Source organism: Harpia harpyja, chromosome Z, assembly GCF_026419915.1.
Source record: "Harpia harpyja isolate bHarHar1 chromosome Z, bHarHar1 primary haplotype, whole genome shotgun sequence".
NCBI classification, from domain to species: domain Eukaryota; kingdom Metazoa; phylum Chordata; class Aves; order Accipitriformes; family Accipitridae; genus Harpia; species Harpia harpyja.
In genome coordinates, this window is record NC_068969.1 from 80,205,172 (window position 1) to 80,221,233 (window position 16,062).

Below are 16,062 nucleotides of genomic sequence, written 5' to 3' on the forward strand. Positions count from 1 at the left end.
AAAGCAGCAGTTCTTCCAATTAGATTTAGAAACAGGGTTAGAAGTTAGAGCTGACTGTTTAAGCCATAAACAGCTAGGAAGGGTTACACAGTATTCAACTAAAGGGCAATTTAGATTAAGGTCAATTTTTCACCATTTCAATTATGTAATATCAATAAAAGGACACATGGGAATGATGCCAAATGTGAACACTGTATCTGGCAATCAAGTTAGAGTGCCCAAAGAAAAGGAATTTCCCTACCTGCTGTGGAAATAATCCCCTCCACCGTTAAGTAAATATTTTTTCTAAAAATATTCTTTATTCCCAGATCAAAAATTTGCTCCCTCTCCTTAATCTCAAATTGTACTACTCCACACCGAGAGACACCAACAGACTGCTGGTGGTACATGGCTCTCGAAGAGAAGTTTCTGACAGCCCGTTTGGGCACTACCCTCAGAGCCACACCACTCTGCAAACAACTCTCCTCTTTCCTCCACCTGCTCACAAGTTTCCACGCCACAGGAGGAGGGAGCTCTTTTAAGTCCAACATAAGCAATACACAGTGCAGCAGCCACACTAGGAGAAGTATAGCACTGTCCAATTTCCCAGACCAGCTCGCATACATACATGGGAACTGACCATAATTTGGTGGGTAAGGCTGAGAGGAAACATGGAAGGAGATAGGCAGTCCCAGTGTGAGTCCAGCTCCAATCACAGTCAGCTGGAACGGACAGGTGGGGTGCTTTCACTGGAAAAGACTTGGTGGCAAGTACGCACAGGTCCCACTCAACACTGCAGGACAGTTAGGAACATGCTATGAATATGGGGCTTGATGGGGATTTAGGAAAATACTGGTATCAACACGTCACTATCCACATTCTCTATCAGTATGAAAGGAATCATAACAATTGGTTAGTTGCAGTTTGAGAGTCTAGCATGTGTAGAAAACATGTTGTGCGTAAATGAGGCTTGCTTCACCCGTTCCAGTGAAAAATATTTTACACACTTCTGACCAAGGAATTTAAAAAACATTCAGCTAGATGAACCACAATATAAAAATCATTTGACAAGGAGATTAATTTCCATCGTACTCATATTCCCACTGATTTTAATGGAACTGCTCACGAGTTTATGGTGATGCCGCACACTCAGAAGGTTTGGTGGATCCATGCTAATAAGCAGATGCTCTTCCAGGACGCTTCCAAAACAGATTATCAATGTTTTCAAACTCTGCCTCAACCCTAATGTGCTCTCTTTTGCAAATGAACGTACATAGACAGATTTGAATCAATGCAGAATCCCTATGAAGCCCACAGGATTTTGTGCTATGGGGGTAATAGCACAGCAAGGCAGGTGTCTTATTTGCTTATTAAACACTAGGCTCAAACTCTTACTTCACAGGCTGCCTTGTTGAAGAGGGAAGCGTGACACTTTCCACCTAAAAGTCAGGGCATGTAACAAGCTACTGACAACTATGAGTGGAGCGGAAGTCACTTCTTCAGCTGTTTCTTTCAGTAATAAACCTGTTTCTCTATAAAACTGTATAAACTGATGACTTCCGTCTCAGTGTTAAGACAAATTAAAACAGTTGTATCATAAAAGCAGAATACAGAGAAAATAAATCGTTATTACAGGCCTTTTGGTTCAAATCACTACATCTGGACCGCTATTTAAATGTCGGTCACATTTATTCAGTGGTTCCCAGGCAAACCTCGAATGTGGCCATTCCCAGCATTTTTGTTCATTTCTTTCCCTACGAAATTATTATTTTCTGAAAGCTTGAGTGTGCCTCACAAGAGCCATATTATGCAATTTATGCAGTCATGTGGAAACAAAGCTCATGCTATTTCAAAACAACTCTGTTCAAATGCCCCAGACTGTCAAATCTGCATGACCCAAAATTATTCTGGTGGTTTTAAAACTGTACACAAACCTGTAGGAAGCAACAGTCTCTCGGTCACACTGACATAGCACTAATGGCAGAGGAGTTTGCATGCCTAAATAAAAAGGGACCATTTCTGGAAGAACACTCTTTGGAGCAATCTTCTTAGCTCCAGGATGTCTGACAGATTTGCAGCAGCACAGTTAACATTCAAACATGGTTACTTCTTCTTAGGTGCTCTGTGGGTAACAGCGGTAAATGAATAATCTAACCTGCTCCATACTTGTCAGTTTAACATCTTGTAATTCTGCATGAATGTCATGACTTCCCAGACTCACCCTCCTTTTACAAACTCAGGAATATTTCTTCTAAACTTTATAATGCTGCACAGAGGTAGAACGGTTAAAAGGCAAAAGGGTGAACACTCCATTCATTCTAGAAGGAGCGAAGTTTCCTCCCACTTTTCAATGACTCACTGCTGCTGCAGTCGGTGCATGGAATTTGACAGGTATTAAGTTCTTCAGCGTGGCTTCTAGTAAAAAACAGAATGGCAGTATTTCATGCAGGTTAGTTTGACATTTTACAAGTCAAAAAATGATGAATGAAAACAAAATGCTTGCATTGTATAAAACAATCCAGACATGGAAGTCACATAATTTTAAGTTATGCTATGGGAAGCAGACTTCTGGATGAAAGAAAAACTTTTTTATAACATTTAAATTGTGCCACAAATCTTTATACTTCTAACTAGAACTGTATTTTGTATTAGTAAATTGTATGCTCATAATCATAAACTCTCTGTAAGGCATACAAATGTTACAACAATAATAGCAATAAAGACAGAAAGAAACTACACCACAGACTTCAAGAATTCACAATGCTAAACTGGGTTAAAGGACACAGCAACCTGAGAAATAACTTGAAATTGTTGTTGGTATGATTTAGGACCCTATTATGACAGCACATCATACACAAGTTCTTATGTGACTAAGAACCAGAGGAATAATTCAGAATTTTTAAAAGTTCCAATTTGTTTGGTCCTATCTGGGAAGCTTTATTCATACTGGCAATGTCAATCCATATTTCACCTGGGGATTAATCCCTAGCCAAAAGGATTATTCCCTAGAGTAAGGTCAGCATGACTAAGTCCTGGATTTCTCACTCATACTGAAAACAGCCAACATACAGATCAACCTACTTGTGAATCATTCTCATACATGAATGTGTCTTCGTGGCCTGCATACAATCTGTGAAAGTGAAGGCTGGGCCCCAAAATCCCTGGGTCATCTGATGTCAGGCTGCTGCATCTGGCATCAAAAACTTGATATTTTGGTTCCAGCCAGCTAAAACTCTTCCTTCCTGAAGTATTGCTGACAATCAGTGTGAGAGTGTCATCTGAAGGGCAGAACAGCATCACAGGCCTCTTTCACACCATGCTCCCTCCAAAAAAGATGTTTACCTCTGCTGCTGCAGAGGCATACTCATTAGCTTACAATAATGGAGAACTAAGACTTCTGTTATTAAAAAGTGAACTTCTACTTGCCTGCTTCTTAAATTTGGATGACACAGACATTGTAATTCTTATTTTCGGTACCAGAACTCAGTGCAGCAATGATGATTCCTGGGCTTCTGATAGCACTGTAGGTAGGGGGGAGAAATAACAAAGTAGCAGCAGCAAATGGGTGCTGCAGGATGGGCTCAGGCACTCTTAACTGCTCGTTACCACATCTGTCATGAGTACAGCAGATTTCTTGTGAAGCTTATTTTACCAATGATGCAGCACAATGTGGTATGAAAGGTGAGACGCAACGTCGTCATTCGATGCCTGCATGGGCCCATGCAGGACTTGACATACCCCACTGCATTCAGAGTCATGATGGGTATCGGTGTAATTGCAAGGCATGGAGAATCGGAATTCGGACAAATTCTCGTATTAGGGACCATTCTTTCAGGAACGCTTCCCCACAGTGCAACAAAAGATGAGATGAAAGAGATGAGATGGATGAGAAAGGGAAAAACATGGGTGTTGAAAAGCATAACACCTGCGGCTACAGACTGCTTACAGTGACCAAGACCGTTACCTGAAAATGCCTGCAATGACAATTAGCAGGAAATAACCGGGGATCTTGTACTTAGTTGCACACAACAACAACAACAAAAAGGCACATTACACTGGTCTTGGTCTCAAATCTCTAAATCCAAACAAATTTGCCTGACTTCTATGAAATCATTTTAGATTTATCCCCAAAGCACGCTGAGTCAGAACCTGATTCAGAAACTGTACTCTTATGGTCTGTAACGGACAGATTTTATATTATGAAACAACTCGAAGACTGGTGAAACATCCTGCTTGACCTTCCTGCAATATCACACCCTGCCTAAAACAACAGGACCAAACCTCATTATTCAGATTGCAGCTGTGGTCTGGAGCCAGAAAACAAACAAACAAACAAACAGAGGTCACGTTTATTGCTGATTTACAAAGTCAGGCCACGGAAATGCCGACGAAAACACAGCGCACAGCCCTCGGTAAAGAAGGTCCGAGGCCCCCGGCGGGTATCTGCCCCAGCGGCCACCCCCGCAGCCTCGCAGCCCCCTCCGTGCCCGCGCTGGCCCCGGCGGGGAGCCCAGGACGCGCTCCCGCGCCCCGGGAGCCCCAGCCCGCCTGCCGCAGCGCGGCCGAGGACCGCGGGGGGGGGGGGGCGGGGGGCGCGGGGAGCCCCTGCAGCCGGACGGCAACCCCGGGCCCTCCGCACGCGTGCACCGTGCAGCCCAGGCACTCACGGAAACGCGCGCGCGCACACACACGCAAATCCCCGGACACTCGTGCAGTCCCACCCGCGCCCGCGCACACTCAGGCAGCGTGCACACTCCCGCCCCTCCATGCAAACCTGCGGACCACTCGCGCACCACGCACAGCCGCGCACCGTGGGAACACCTGCACGCTCGTGCACCACACACGCCCGCGCACATGCGTGCATACCCACGCGCGCTCGTGCACCGCGCACACCCCCGCATGCCCACGCACGCGGGCGCCCGGCGCACAGCCCAGGCGCAGCCCAGCACCACGCAGCCGACGAGTGCACCGCCGGGCACCCCAGCGCGCAGCCGGGCACCGCGCACCCACGCGTGCGCCCCACGCACACCCCTTGCCGCGCGGGGCGAGGGCGGGGCCGGCGGCTACCTGGGTCGCTTTGTGGAACTGCTTCTTAAGCCCGGCCACCGACATGGCGAGGGCGGCGAGCTGCAGCCGAGGCGAGGGGAGCCGAAGGGTGATGCGGTTGTCCCGCCGCCGCCTCCGGGGCACGCCACCTGCCCGCGCCGCTCGCGCTGCCCGGCGGAGGCTGCCAGACGGCGGCGGTGCGGGGGCGCCGTGACGTCAGGGCGGGACGCACCGCCTTCCAGCGGGCGCGCGGGGCCGCCCCTCGCCACCGCCCCCCGCCCCCCCCCCCCAGGTGTTGGCCGCCCCGGCAGTCGCCCGCAGTTCGCGGGCGAGCGTCCCCACACGCGCGTTCGAACGGCCGGTCCCAACGGTCGCCCCACCACCCCGGTCCCGTCGTCCCCCCCCCCCCTCCGAGCCGCCGCAGCACCAGGGTGCGCGCTCGTCCTGTACGGCCCCCCCCCGCCCCGGGTGGCCATCCCCGCTCCCCCGCCCCGGCCTGGGCCACAGGCGTGGGGTTCCTCGGCCGCCCCCGCCTACGCGGACCTCGGCCTCGCCTCAGCGGCCCCCCCGGCAAGGAGGGGTGCGTCTGTTCCCTCAGGACGTCCTCCACGGGAGTGAGCCCGGAGGGAAGCAACTGGCCGAACAGAACGAGGAAAGGCGAGGAAAGCGGTAGCAGAGGGGAGATCAACGTGGTCCAGACACCCGAAGAAACGTTTATAGCCACAGCGGCTTCTTCAGGCCCGATTTGCCTCGGACCACAGGTGGTAGTCGAACCCTGGCTAATAGGGATCCCTCAACAAGTACTGTTTTTCTTCTCCCATCACAATGTCAGTGGCGTGTAGAAAAGCAAATCTAAAGCCTCGTCGCTCTAACCTGGTGGTGTGGCTGTTGGCTTGAAGGTAAAAAGCCTAGACCCCAGATGAAAGCCATGTACTTCAGCAGTTCAGTGCTATAAACGCCAGCAGAACAGTAGTTAACAGTTATTAGGCTCTGCCAGTGAAAGACTAAACAACGTGAGCCATGGGATCCAAACATGATGATCTGCTTCTGCAGGCTGGACCAGTCACTGTGTACGTGGGCTGCAAATAAGCACAACCAGGATGCACGCTCGCACAAAGCTTTTGCCAGCTGGTTGAAAGCAGCCATGCTATGTTGGCTTTGTAATTCCGTCACAACAAACACTCAAGCTAGTTAGATGGGATGACAGCATTTTCCAAAAGTACCTAAAGCTGTTTCTAAACTCTATGTGGACTTGCCATGGTGCATCACACAGGCTTGGTGCACCTAGCCAAGCTGTACTGCCTCACTCTTCAGGCCCACATACCATCTCAGCTCTATGAGGTATGGGGGAAGCAACTACACCACATATCTGGGCATCCAGAGGCAGAGCAATGCCTCCAGATCACCGAGTTTTACTGACTTCGTGCAGTTCTTGGAAGCGACTTGCAACGAGAGAAAGGATCTTGAACGCAAGTCACATCAGTGCTTTTGGAAGTATTACCGAAATTGTTCATCGTGAGGAATGGCAAACCGAGAATATCCCTCTGCTCACTGTAGGGTGGGAAATTATAACAGCCTCATCCTGGGCACAGTAGGAGGCATCGGTTTCTGGCCTAGTCCCAAGTCCACATAGAACACTTCCAACCACTTCAGTATTAATATTATTTTAAAGGATGAAAAACGAGACCATATGGAGATTCCAGGCAAGGAGTGGGAGTTTCTTGTGCTAGCCATTGTCCTTTTGACAGAAAACTCCCATTGTACCTAGTACTTGGGAGAGGGCTCTATAGTCTGCAGACACAGTGAGAGGTAGAAAGTAGACCTATGAAAATTATAAATGTCGTACTTTTAATTATTTATATAAAATGAATAATATATTTCTGTGTTACTAAATAACTGGCATTGGACAGTTACATTTGAGGATCTGGCATTTGCTGGCTATTTCAAAAGAGTACATTCCTGTCTGCTACAAATTTTACGTGAAAATTGTGTGAATAAAATAATAAATAAGAGACAATGTGGGCATAGAAATGTCCAACAAATTCAGTTTCTGGGTGATAAGCTGGAGATACAAGGCCTCATTTTCAAGGGTATTATGCCCCTGCAGCTCCTACTGCATGTCAATTGAAATTACTAGTATGCTGCCTGGCTATAAATCAACCCAAATAGTAGTTGAATGCCCTGATTCACCTTAATTTACTGGCTGTGCATATTTGTATTCTCACAGCTGAATCTAACACTTTTACCTGTGCTCACACTTGTTTTTCTTTTTTTTTCTAGAACATCTATATTCCTGGGAGCAGAAAGTATTACCTTTATTAAAACACAATTTACGTGTGTCAGTGTCAATGGACTTAAAACTACTTTGAGTAAATTAAATGGTGACACATGTCGGCCAAAGGGAACTTAATTTAGTGTCTGCTCTTTAGTATATCATGTTGTTTCTGATTTCTTCTCCTGGAGCAATCTACATGAATAATGCTTTGAAATGAGCTTCAGTGAGGTGACTTCTGTTTTTAATAAACTGTAGTGAACAATAGCAAATGATGTTTGCCTATAATGTATCACATCTCATTTTAAAATATTCATATGTATTTATGAGATCTATGTGTATATATGTGTACCTCTACATATTCTAACTCCAAATCCCATTTTAACATTAGTAAATGTAATAGGCTAAGCACTTTTTATTCCATACAGTAAAATAAAATTCTAACAAAAAAATAAATTAAGAAAATGTCATTGTTGCATATCCAAGCAATAACCAAATGCAGTAAGTGCTTTTGCAGGTGCAACCCCAATCCTGTCTTTTGCATACATTGTTATGACTTCAGGTTATTATCACTATCGTTCTTACAAAACACATAGTTGATTCTCCAAATTTAGAACTGCGTGCTACCTCTAGCAGTATTGGTTTGCATTATCTGATGATTTGAAGAGCAAAAATCTTTGCTAACTTAAACTTGTCATGCACGTACAATGGGGAGTAATACACAGGAAATAACCTCTCAGAAAGAATTGCAAAGACCTGTAGTGTGACCTTGTAAATACTGATAGTGTGGTAAAGATCATACAAGAAATGCTTTTATTAACCTACATGATAATATAATTCCAAAGAATTTAGAACGAGGTTCTTCTCTGTTCTGCCAGTTGCCCAGTCATAGACACTTCAGTTTTTTAAAGAATGCAAAGAAGAAAACGGGAGGGGGGGGGAGCAATCTTGTACTTGATCTTCAAGGGAGCAACTAAGTTGAGGTAGTTCAGATGTTAAGCTACAGATTCAAAATGCCCAGTTTTCAGAACCTCTGACAAGTAAGCGTTGTCAGAGTTATTGGGACAGAACGTTTCTGAAAACCCTACCTTGGCTTTCTCCAGCAGAATGCACAAAATTTCACTATCTTTTTGACAATGTAAGTCACCTGAACTGTGTTACTCAGCAAAACATGGTGTAAAAATCTTTTATGGCTATCTAGATAGTAAATAAACCTCTTATAAATGTCATTGTAGCAATTTGCAGATCACTACAGTGTTAAGCCTAATGGCAGAACAAGTTTTCCATTAGTTCTTTGCAACATTTGAATGTTGCCTGTAATCAATGTTTTCTTTAACATACAGTCTAAGCCTTGTTCCCATTCACTCTGCACCCTGATTTCAGTCTTATGTTTCTGTTACTTCAGTTGGGCACAGACAAACTAAATGTGCCCAGTTTTTCTCAAAATCTTCATTTCTTTCTTTTACAGTGACGTTTCACTCCTATTGTCTGGCCATTCTTAGACTAATTCTCAAGTTCTCCCTCATAATGTCCTCCAAGGAACTTAAATCCATTTTACAGACAGAGAGTAAAGGGGTGACACAACTAGGTCATTTGTAGGGATTTGGGGGTTGGTCTGCTTTCTGTTGTCCGGAGATGAAGATGCGTAGCAGAGCGCCAGCCAACTGCAGCCTCTACAGATACGGTATTTGCTGGGGTCTTTGCAACAGAGATAGAGGTATAAATCTAGGAACCTTCCAGAAGTGGCATGAGGCAGAATAGCCGCCATGCTGTTGTAACTCCTTTCCTAAGTAAGATGATTTAAAGATGCAACTCTACTGCACAAAACTGAGCTCTAAAGCCAGTAAGAATTAAATCTGCACCAGCACTCACTAACTCATACTGGAGAACTTGAGTCAAAAGGAATGGCACCATTGTCTCCTGAGTCTTCTTTGTAAATCTCACATCCAAATTCTGAGCAAGTTAAATATCTCTTTTAGAAACTATATGTTGCTACTATGCAAGGTGGCAGAGCTATTCTCAATCTGAAAGTCATTTTGCAAAATAAGTGGAAAAATTCATTTCAGTAGATCCCAAAGAATTTGATCAATGTTTTTTTGATACAAGCTCCTTTTTAGAAGATTTTTTTCTTAAAACTCAGCTAGCTAATATTTCAACAGCACAAAGGGACCTAAGGCATAATAAAGTCCCTTGATAAGTTGCATACCAAAATAAAATAAAATGCTAAAAATACAATAAAAACATTAGGAAAAAGTACTTCAGCCAGAGAATTAAAAAACTAATTCCAGGAGAAGGTGGTGTGGCTCTGCATTCTAGGTCCTTGCAGAATGTGCACTGGAAGTAAATTACTCTGTTCAGCACTGAGGTAATAAAAGCACACTGAAAAACCAAAGGTCAATATAATCAAACAAAAAAGAAACCTTCAGGCATTATGAATACAAGTTTTTCAAAATAAGTAACACAGAAATACCAAAATGTACTTAGAGTGTTCACTCACATTTCACTGGGGAAGAATTTGAATAAAGTCCCTTATGGTGCTCAGTCAATGATTTTACGTGAAATCTTTGTTGATATTATCCTCACAATGCTTGTTTAAGACAGAAAAATATAAAACAACCTTATGAATGGGAATTCAAGGATCTGGGGAAGGTTTAGTCAATCACCCACAATTGCTCAGGAACTGTGTAGCTCAGGAAGAAACTAAGCCAGAAACTAAAACTTCTGTATCAGAGTCCTTGTTTGAAATCTACTTTGAGCTACTCTACTACAGGGCAGCTAGTAAATATGGGTGAATTCAAGGAGCGTAAATCAGCAGGCACAGAATAATTGTATGAACATTAAACCAATGTTTAATTTAAAAAAATATAAAACATGATGGCCATGGAAGTGTGATACATAAAGGAAACAAACAAAAAAATCCGTTATTGCATTATCTCTTAAAAAAATTTAATTCTTCCATTGATCAGGAACTGTCTTGGCAGCTTCTGAAGGTAAGAAGGTACGCAAGACATAGGCACTAAGTTCTAAGCAAGGGAAGATGGAAACATCTAACAAGGAAAGAAGCAGGACAGAAAAATGTCAGTAACCCCCATCCTCTTGTTTGAATTACAGGAGCCATTTCATTTCACTTCACACAAACGAATAAAATGAAGCAGGATTAACAGCATTGTTCCTATCAGTTAAGTATTATTGTTCTTCCACACACAGTAGTTTACAAATTAAATAGCTAAATTTTTGTGTTTGTTTCAAGCTTAACATAGATTATCCAGGTTTAGTCCTGATAGATTTACCTTTCCAAATCATCCATCTCCAGCCTCATGGATTTACAACTTCAGTTTTGTTTCTTGATCGATGATTGACAAATGAGGTTTCCTATAAAGTCTAAGAGTTCTTCTTTATAAAAGTACCCAAAGCTTAATTGGACACAGTACCAATACTCTGACAGTATACTTCCTCAACACGTGTTTATTAAAGCACTGCGGGTTTTTTTGCCACCATGCTCAACAGAAAAAAAGGTCTGTGTTCTTTCCATAGTATCTTGCTAACAAACATTTTTTTGTTTGTTTTAGCTGATGAGAGCCTTTTCTGACAGCATGGTTTTAATAAGATTATTGCTGAGCACTGTCCTGTTCCTAAAGATACTTATGAGGGTCCCTTCCATGTTGAATGAGATCCGTTCCTAATCCTGCTATTCTGCACATATGTCTTGCCTTGTCCATTTTAATTCCATATTTGAAAAATGCAGGACAATGCAGTCATGAATCTTGTCATTGTGCTTTACCACCAGCAGTAAGCTAATAAGTTTCTGTGAATTGCTCCACTGGTTATGAAGGGATAGCATGGATTGGTTCTTTTCAAGCTTCAAGTCTCTTTTAATTTCAGCTTTGCCAGTAGTTAAATAAGTAGTTAGACCCCTCAATCACTGGATGCTGGCTAGTCTGGATAATAAATAGATCTTTAAGATAAACAAATAAAATTAATTTTCAGCCATCTTCATTTTTTTCACTAGCAGTTTTTATCTATGTTTTTCAGCAGCAGCCATTTCATCATAACAACTAAGAAATATCAGAAAAATGCCTGCAGACAAGACACAGGCCATTGGCCAGTAGATCTAGCATCAGTTTTTAGCTAAGGCAGTGTCCTGGTTTCAGCTAGGATTGAGCTAATTTTCTTTCTAGTAGCTGGTATAGTGTTATGGTTTAGATTTAGTATGAGAATAATGTTGATAACACACTGATGTTTCCAGCTGTTGCAGAGCAGTGTTTAGACTAAGTTAAGGATTTTTCGGCTTCTGATGCCCAGCCAGCAAGAAGGCTGGAGGGGCACAAGAAGTTGGGAGTGGACACAGCCAGGACAGCTGACCCAAACTGGCCAAAGGGATATTCCATACTATGTGATGTCATGCCCAACATATAAACTGGGGGGATCGCTGCTCGGGAACTAACTGGGCATCGGTCAGCGAGTGGCGAGCAATTGTATTGTGCATCACTTGGTTTGTATATTCCAATTCTTTTACTATTACTGTAATTTTATTATTGTTATTATTATCATTATTAGTTTCTTCCTTTCTGTTTAATTGTTCTTATCTCAACCCACAAGTTTCACCTTTTTCCTTCCGATTCTCTCCCCCGTCCCACTGGGGGAGAGGTGAGAAGTGAGTGCATGGCTGCATGGTGCTTAGTTGCTGGCTTGGGTTAAACCATGACAGGCAGCTAGCGACACAGAATAACCTAGCTCGACTTCAGAGATGCCAGAGCATCTTACACAGATGCTCTGCTTATATGCTTGCTGCACTGTCTAGACATCGGTGCCTTCGTAGGCCAGAAGTCCTGAGAGTGGATTTTGGATACCTTCAGGTTGTTTGTTGTGCAGACAAGAGGCATGCACACACATCCATGTGTTTGCGTGTGTGCAGTAGAATAAGAAATGTGCCTTAGGTATGCAGCTAACTTAGATTTTTGAATAAAAAATTTAATCAGCAGAAGAATTGGGCTTAATTGCTCATATTCTGTCACTTGCCTATTTGCAACAGACTATCAGCTACTAAGCTGTGCAGATGTTAGCATGGCCATATCCCCAACTCCCAGGAGGCAGAGCACAGCAAAAAGGTAAGCATCATTTGTTCTTGACAAAATTAATGAGTGCTACTTGTGATCTCTGTGTTGGTGACCAGTTCCTCGCAGTACTGTATCAGCAAGACTGTCATAAATAAAGCACTGCAGCAAGCATAGTCTTATTTCAGATAACTTAATCTAATATATGCATAGTGATACATTTAATCTGTTTGGTTCATTACAGCTTACATTACATATAGAAGAATAACAATCTGTTCAGACAGAGATTGTGCAGAGTGAGAATTCATTGCAATTTCTTGGATGGACCAACATATATATATATAAATATATATACATGTTGCAAAATTCTTACTCAGTTTTTCATTCCTATGCTATAATCCCAGTTGTGCCTAAATGACTGTTTTATATTTGCTTTTATTTTTAGTCCATTGGAGATATTTTTAAGTATTTTAACCTTTAGGAACTTTTAACCTATTATCTTTGTCTCTTTGTGACGCATATGCAGCTAATACAAAATAAAGTAGACCTTCTAAAGAAACTTTTGGCTCTTGAGACTATAAGCCCTGAGAATCAGCAACTGGCCAGTTTTTCCATACTTTCTGCTCACGTTTCAAATTTCTTTTCTTTTGTGGAAGCATAGGTTGATTAATAGAGGACAAAACATTCCAGACAGGTGGGGTGGGAGAGAATTACAGAAATACTAGATGGAACTGGGGAACCTCCGATGTACTCTTTTTTTAGGGACATTATTAAGGTAAAAATATCTTCAGAGATTCAAATTACCAGTGCAGCCAGCATGAAACAACCAAATTGTCATAGCAAATTATATTAGAATATGAGCCTTAAAAACCAAACAGCTCTTCCAGCTCTGCAGCAATAGCTGAAGCAGTGAATTCTGGTTCAGTGATGTGCCATTAGGTCTTAACCTCATTAGAACAAAATGCACAATTTCCTGCCCACATATCTCTGTTTCACAGTACTACCACAAATCTGTGTGAGGTTTTGGGCACTGACTGGTCCTTCTGTACTATTGAATGTCCAATAATAACTGTAACCAGACAGCATTAAAATCTTATCGTGTCCAACCATTTGTGGTGGTGCCCACAGGTCCAGGGGCTATCCCATCTGTGCCTGTTTGATGTCCTGAGAAGAATTATATGCCACCCCTGACACAGATTAGTAATGAAGTTCACAGACATTGTGACCTATTCCCAGCAGTCCTTAATGCAAGAATGATGTTAAGATATTAATGCAAGCATATGGATCCACAAACTTGAAAATTAATGTTAGTTTGGTCCAATTCCAGAAAAGGTGTTTCTGAGACTTTTGCCTGGATCAAATAGGTCAGACAAGGGATAACAGAAGCAATGGAAGAGCAATTGGTGTACTCAAAGGCTTCAGCTGAAATAAGATGATCCTGGAACATCTTGATTTTGACCTGATGCTTTGACTATTTAGTAGTGTGAATGAAACACCCAGATCCCTCTCCCTCCTTTCTGAACTGTTTTTTTGTTTGGGTTTTTTTTTTCTCTCCACTGGTTAGGTAAGGATTACCAGCTCCAGTAAAAACCTTGCAGTAATTATCATCTAAGAATGCTATGTACTGTACTATGTAACAGATCCCAACTAAGTGCTGAGCCAGGGACCTCAATCACAAACACATGTGCCTTGAGTTCTCTAGCCTTGATGTTCAAGCTGGAAAGAAAAAGCAGTTTGCTGTGCAGCATACATCATGCCCCAGTTAAGTGGAATGTTCCTACACTCACTTGGTTTGGTACTGTAAAAGCACCTGTGTTAATATGAGCCTAGGATGCCCCAGGTTCTCTGTCCTGTGTTACCCTCCCCTTAGTGAACAAACTTGCACAGACTGCTGTGTCAAAGAAGCTGAAACAGGGAGAGCATCCAAACCAGAGCTTGGCATTACCCACACAGCTGTCACTTTATAGATTCCTTTCTGTTAATTAAGTGACCAGTACAGTTCTCTCAGCTATCAAGATGATTAATATTCCATCTTTTCCCTGCACAAGAGAGGCTTTCAGAATTCCAGTATAGGGTTTTTTGTCCCATTTGTATGATTAGACTTGAGTTATAACAAACAGGGTTTGTACAGAAAGTGAAGAATTGACCACCTATGCATTTCCAGTGGCTACAGTGGAGTTATACTATGAATGAAATTCAGTTGTATAATTCATTAGGAATCACAGTTTGGACTAACCTCAAGGCTTAAACTAGAAAGAAAAGGAAAAAAGAATAAATTTTGCTGCTTCTACAAAAACAAAATAGATAACAAACAAGTCCCCCACCTCCACTGACTACAAAAAACAAGAAACAGTTCTGGTCTTATGCTGTGGAAACAAAAGATTATTTCTCTCTTCCCTACAGCATCTGCTCCTTTGCTACAGGGCTTCTCAGGCATTCTCCCCCAAAATGTGACAGGGTAACTCACAAAAATGCTGTGGGATTATCAATGTGTATTTTCTCATAACTTTTTCTACACCTGCATGAGGGAATCAATGCAACCTGAGCAGGCAGGGTGAAACAGGCAGAGTTCCTGTATGCATCTTCTGAGCTTGCACTGCATTGTAGAGGAGACAGAGCCTCATAAAAGCAGGCAGCAGACTCCTGCAAGACCATGATGTTTTTTTAGAAAGGCTCCAGTATTTAGACTTCATTAACTCCAGAAATGCAAAAATGTAGATAGCAGTGCAAGTGTTCAGTACTCCGAAAAATAAATGTAAATGCCCCACAAGAAACGGGAGTCAAAAGTCAATGAGAAAAGAGTGAATCTTGAGCACTGTGCAAACTTCTCAACCTTTGCTGAGCAGCCTAAAGAGGTCATGACTCTTGCCTAGCCTGTTTTATAATATAACATCATCTCTGGGATTCCATGATACATGGCCTCTTTGAAGCACTGGCTAGCTCAATTAATACCTTCCTCCCTGGATTATAGCCAAAAGTTACAGTTTTGTGTTTCCTGTCCCACCTCCAGCATATACACCCACAACAAACATCCTTATTCCAGAGTACAATAATGATGCATTTGAGAATTCAGAAATTAGCTGGTTCTCATGAATCCACATATGCCAGAGTTTTAATATCCAGCTATTGCAGGGATTCACAACCACTTCCACCTGTAATTTGAGAACCGTGCATTTTTTCCACCCACTATAACCACATTTCTCTATTCTTGTATAGTCATCTGTGTAATACTTGAACCACCACTCCTTGCACAAAAGAAGTAAGTTAGGCAAAAAAAGGTGTCTTTTACTATTCAGTGGTGGATTATACAGTCCAAAGACACAGTATTTAGAAAACTCATAAGTTTTTCCAATGGGCTAGCCTTCCTCTACTTTGAGTTCAAGTGTGATGTCACAAGGCTAAACCCACAAGGTTGTAAGTACAACTCTGATTTGCATGAACGTGCTGCAGTATTGGAGGCTATGGAAATCCATAAGAGAGAAAGAAAGGGACATCTTCAATTCATGTAAGCATATTGTGTTGAAAACAAGAAAAAAAAAAGAAATTGTAAAAATTCAGGAATAGTACACTTCTCACCTGGCTTTAAATATATACAGCAGAGGCATAGAATCATAGACTCATAGAATGGTTTGGGTTGGAAGGGACCTTAAAGATCATGTAGTCCAACTCCCCCGTGCCATGGGCAGGGGCACCTTCCACTAGACCAGGTTG

At 42.7% G+C, this 16,062-nt stretch overlaps 1 protein-coding gene across 1 annotated transcript in view; it reads right to left on the reverse strand.

Annotated features, from left to right (window-relative positions):
* Positions 1-5,196, reverse strand: part of SH3GL2 (SH3 domain containing GRB2 like 2, endophilin A1) — a 112,006-nt gene extending 106,810 nt beyond the window's left edge. Inside the window, exon 1 of the mRNA XM_052776387.1 lies at positions 5,047-5,196. Coding sequence (XP_052632347.1) covers positions 5,047-5,091 — 45 coding nt within the window. The 5' untranslated portion in view covers positions 5,092-5,196. The remainder of the gene's footprint in view (positions 1-5,046) is intronic.
* Positions 5,197-16,062: the final 10,866 nt, after the last annotated feature.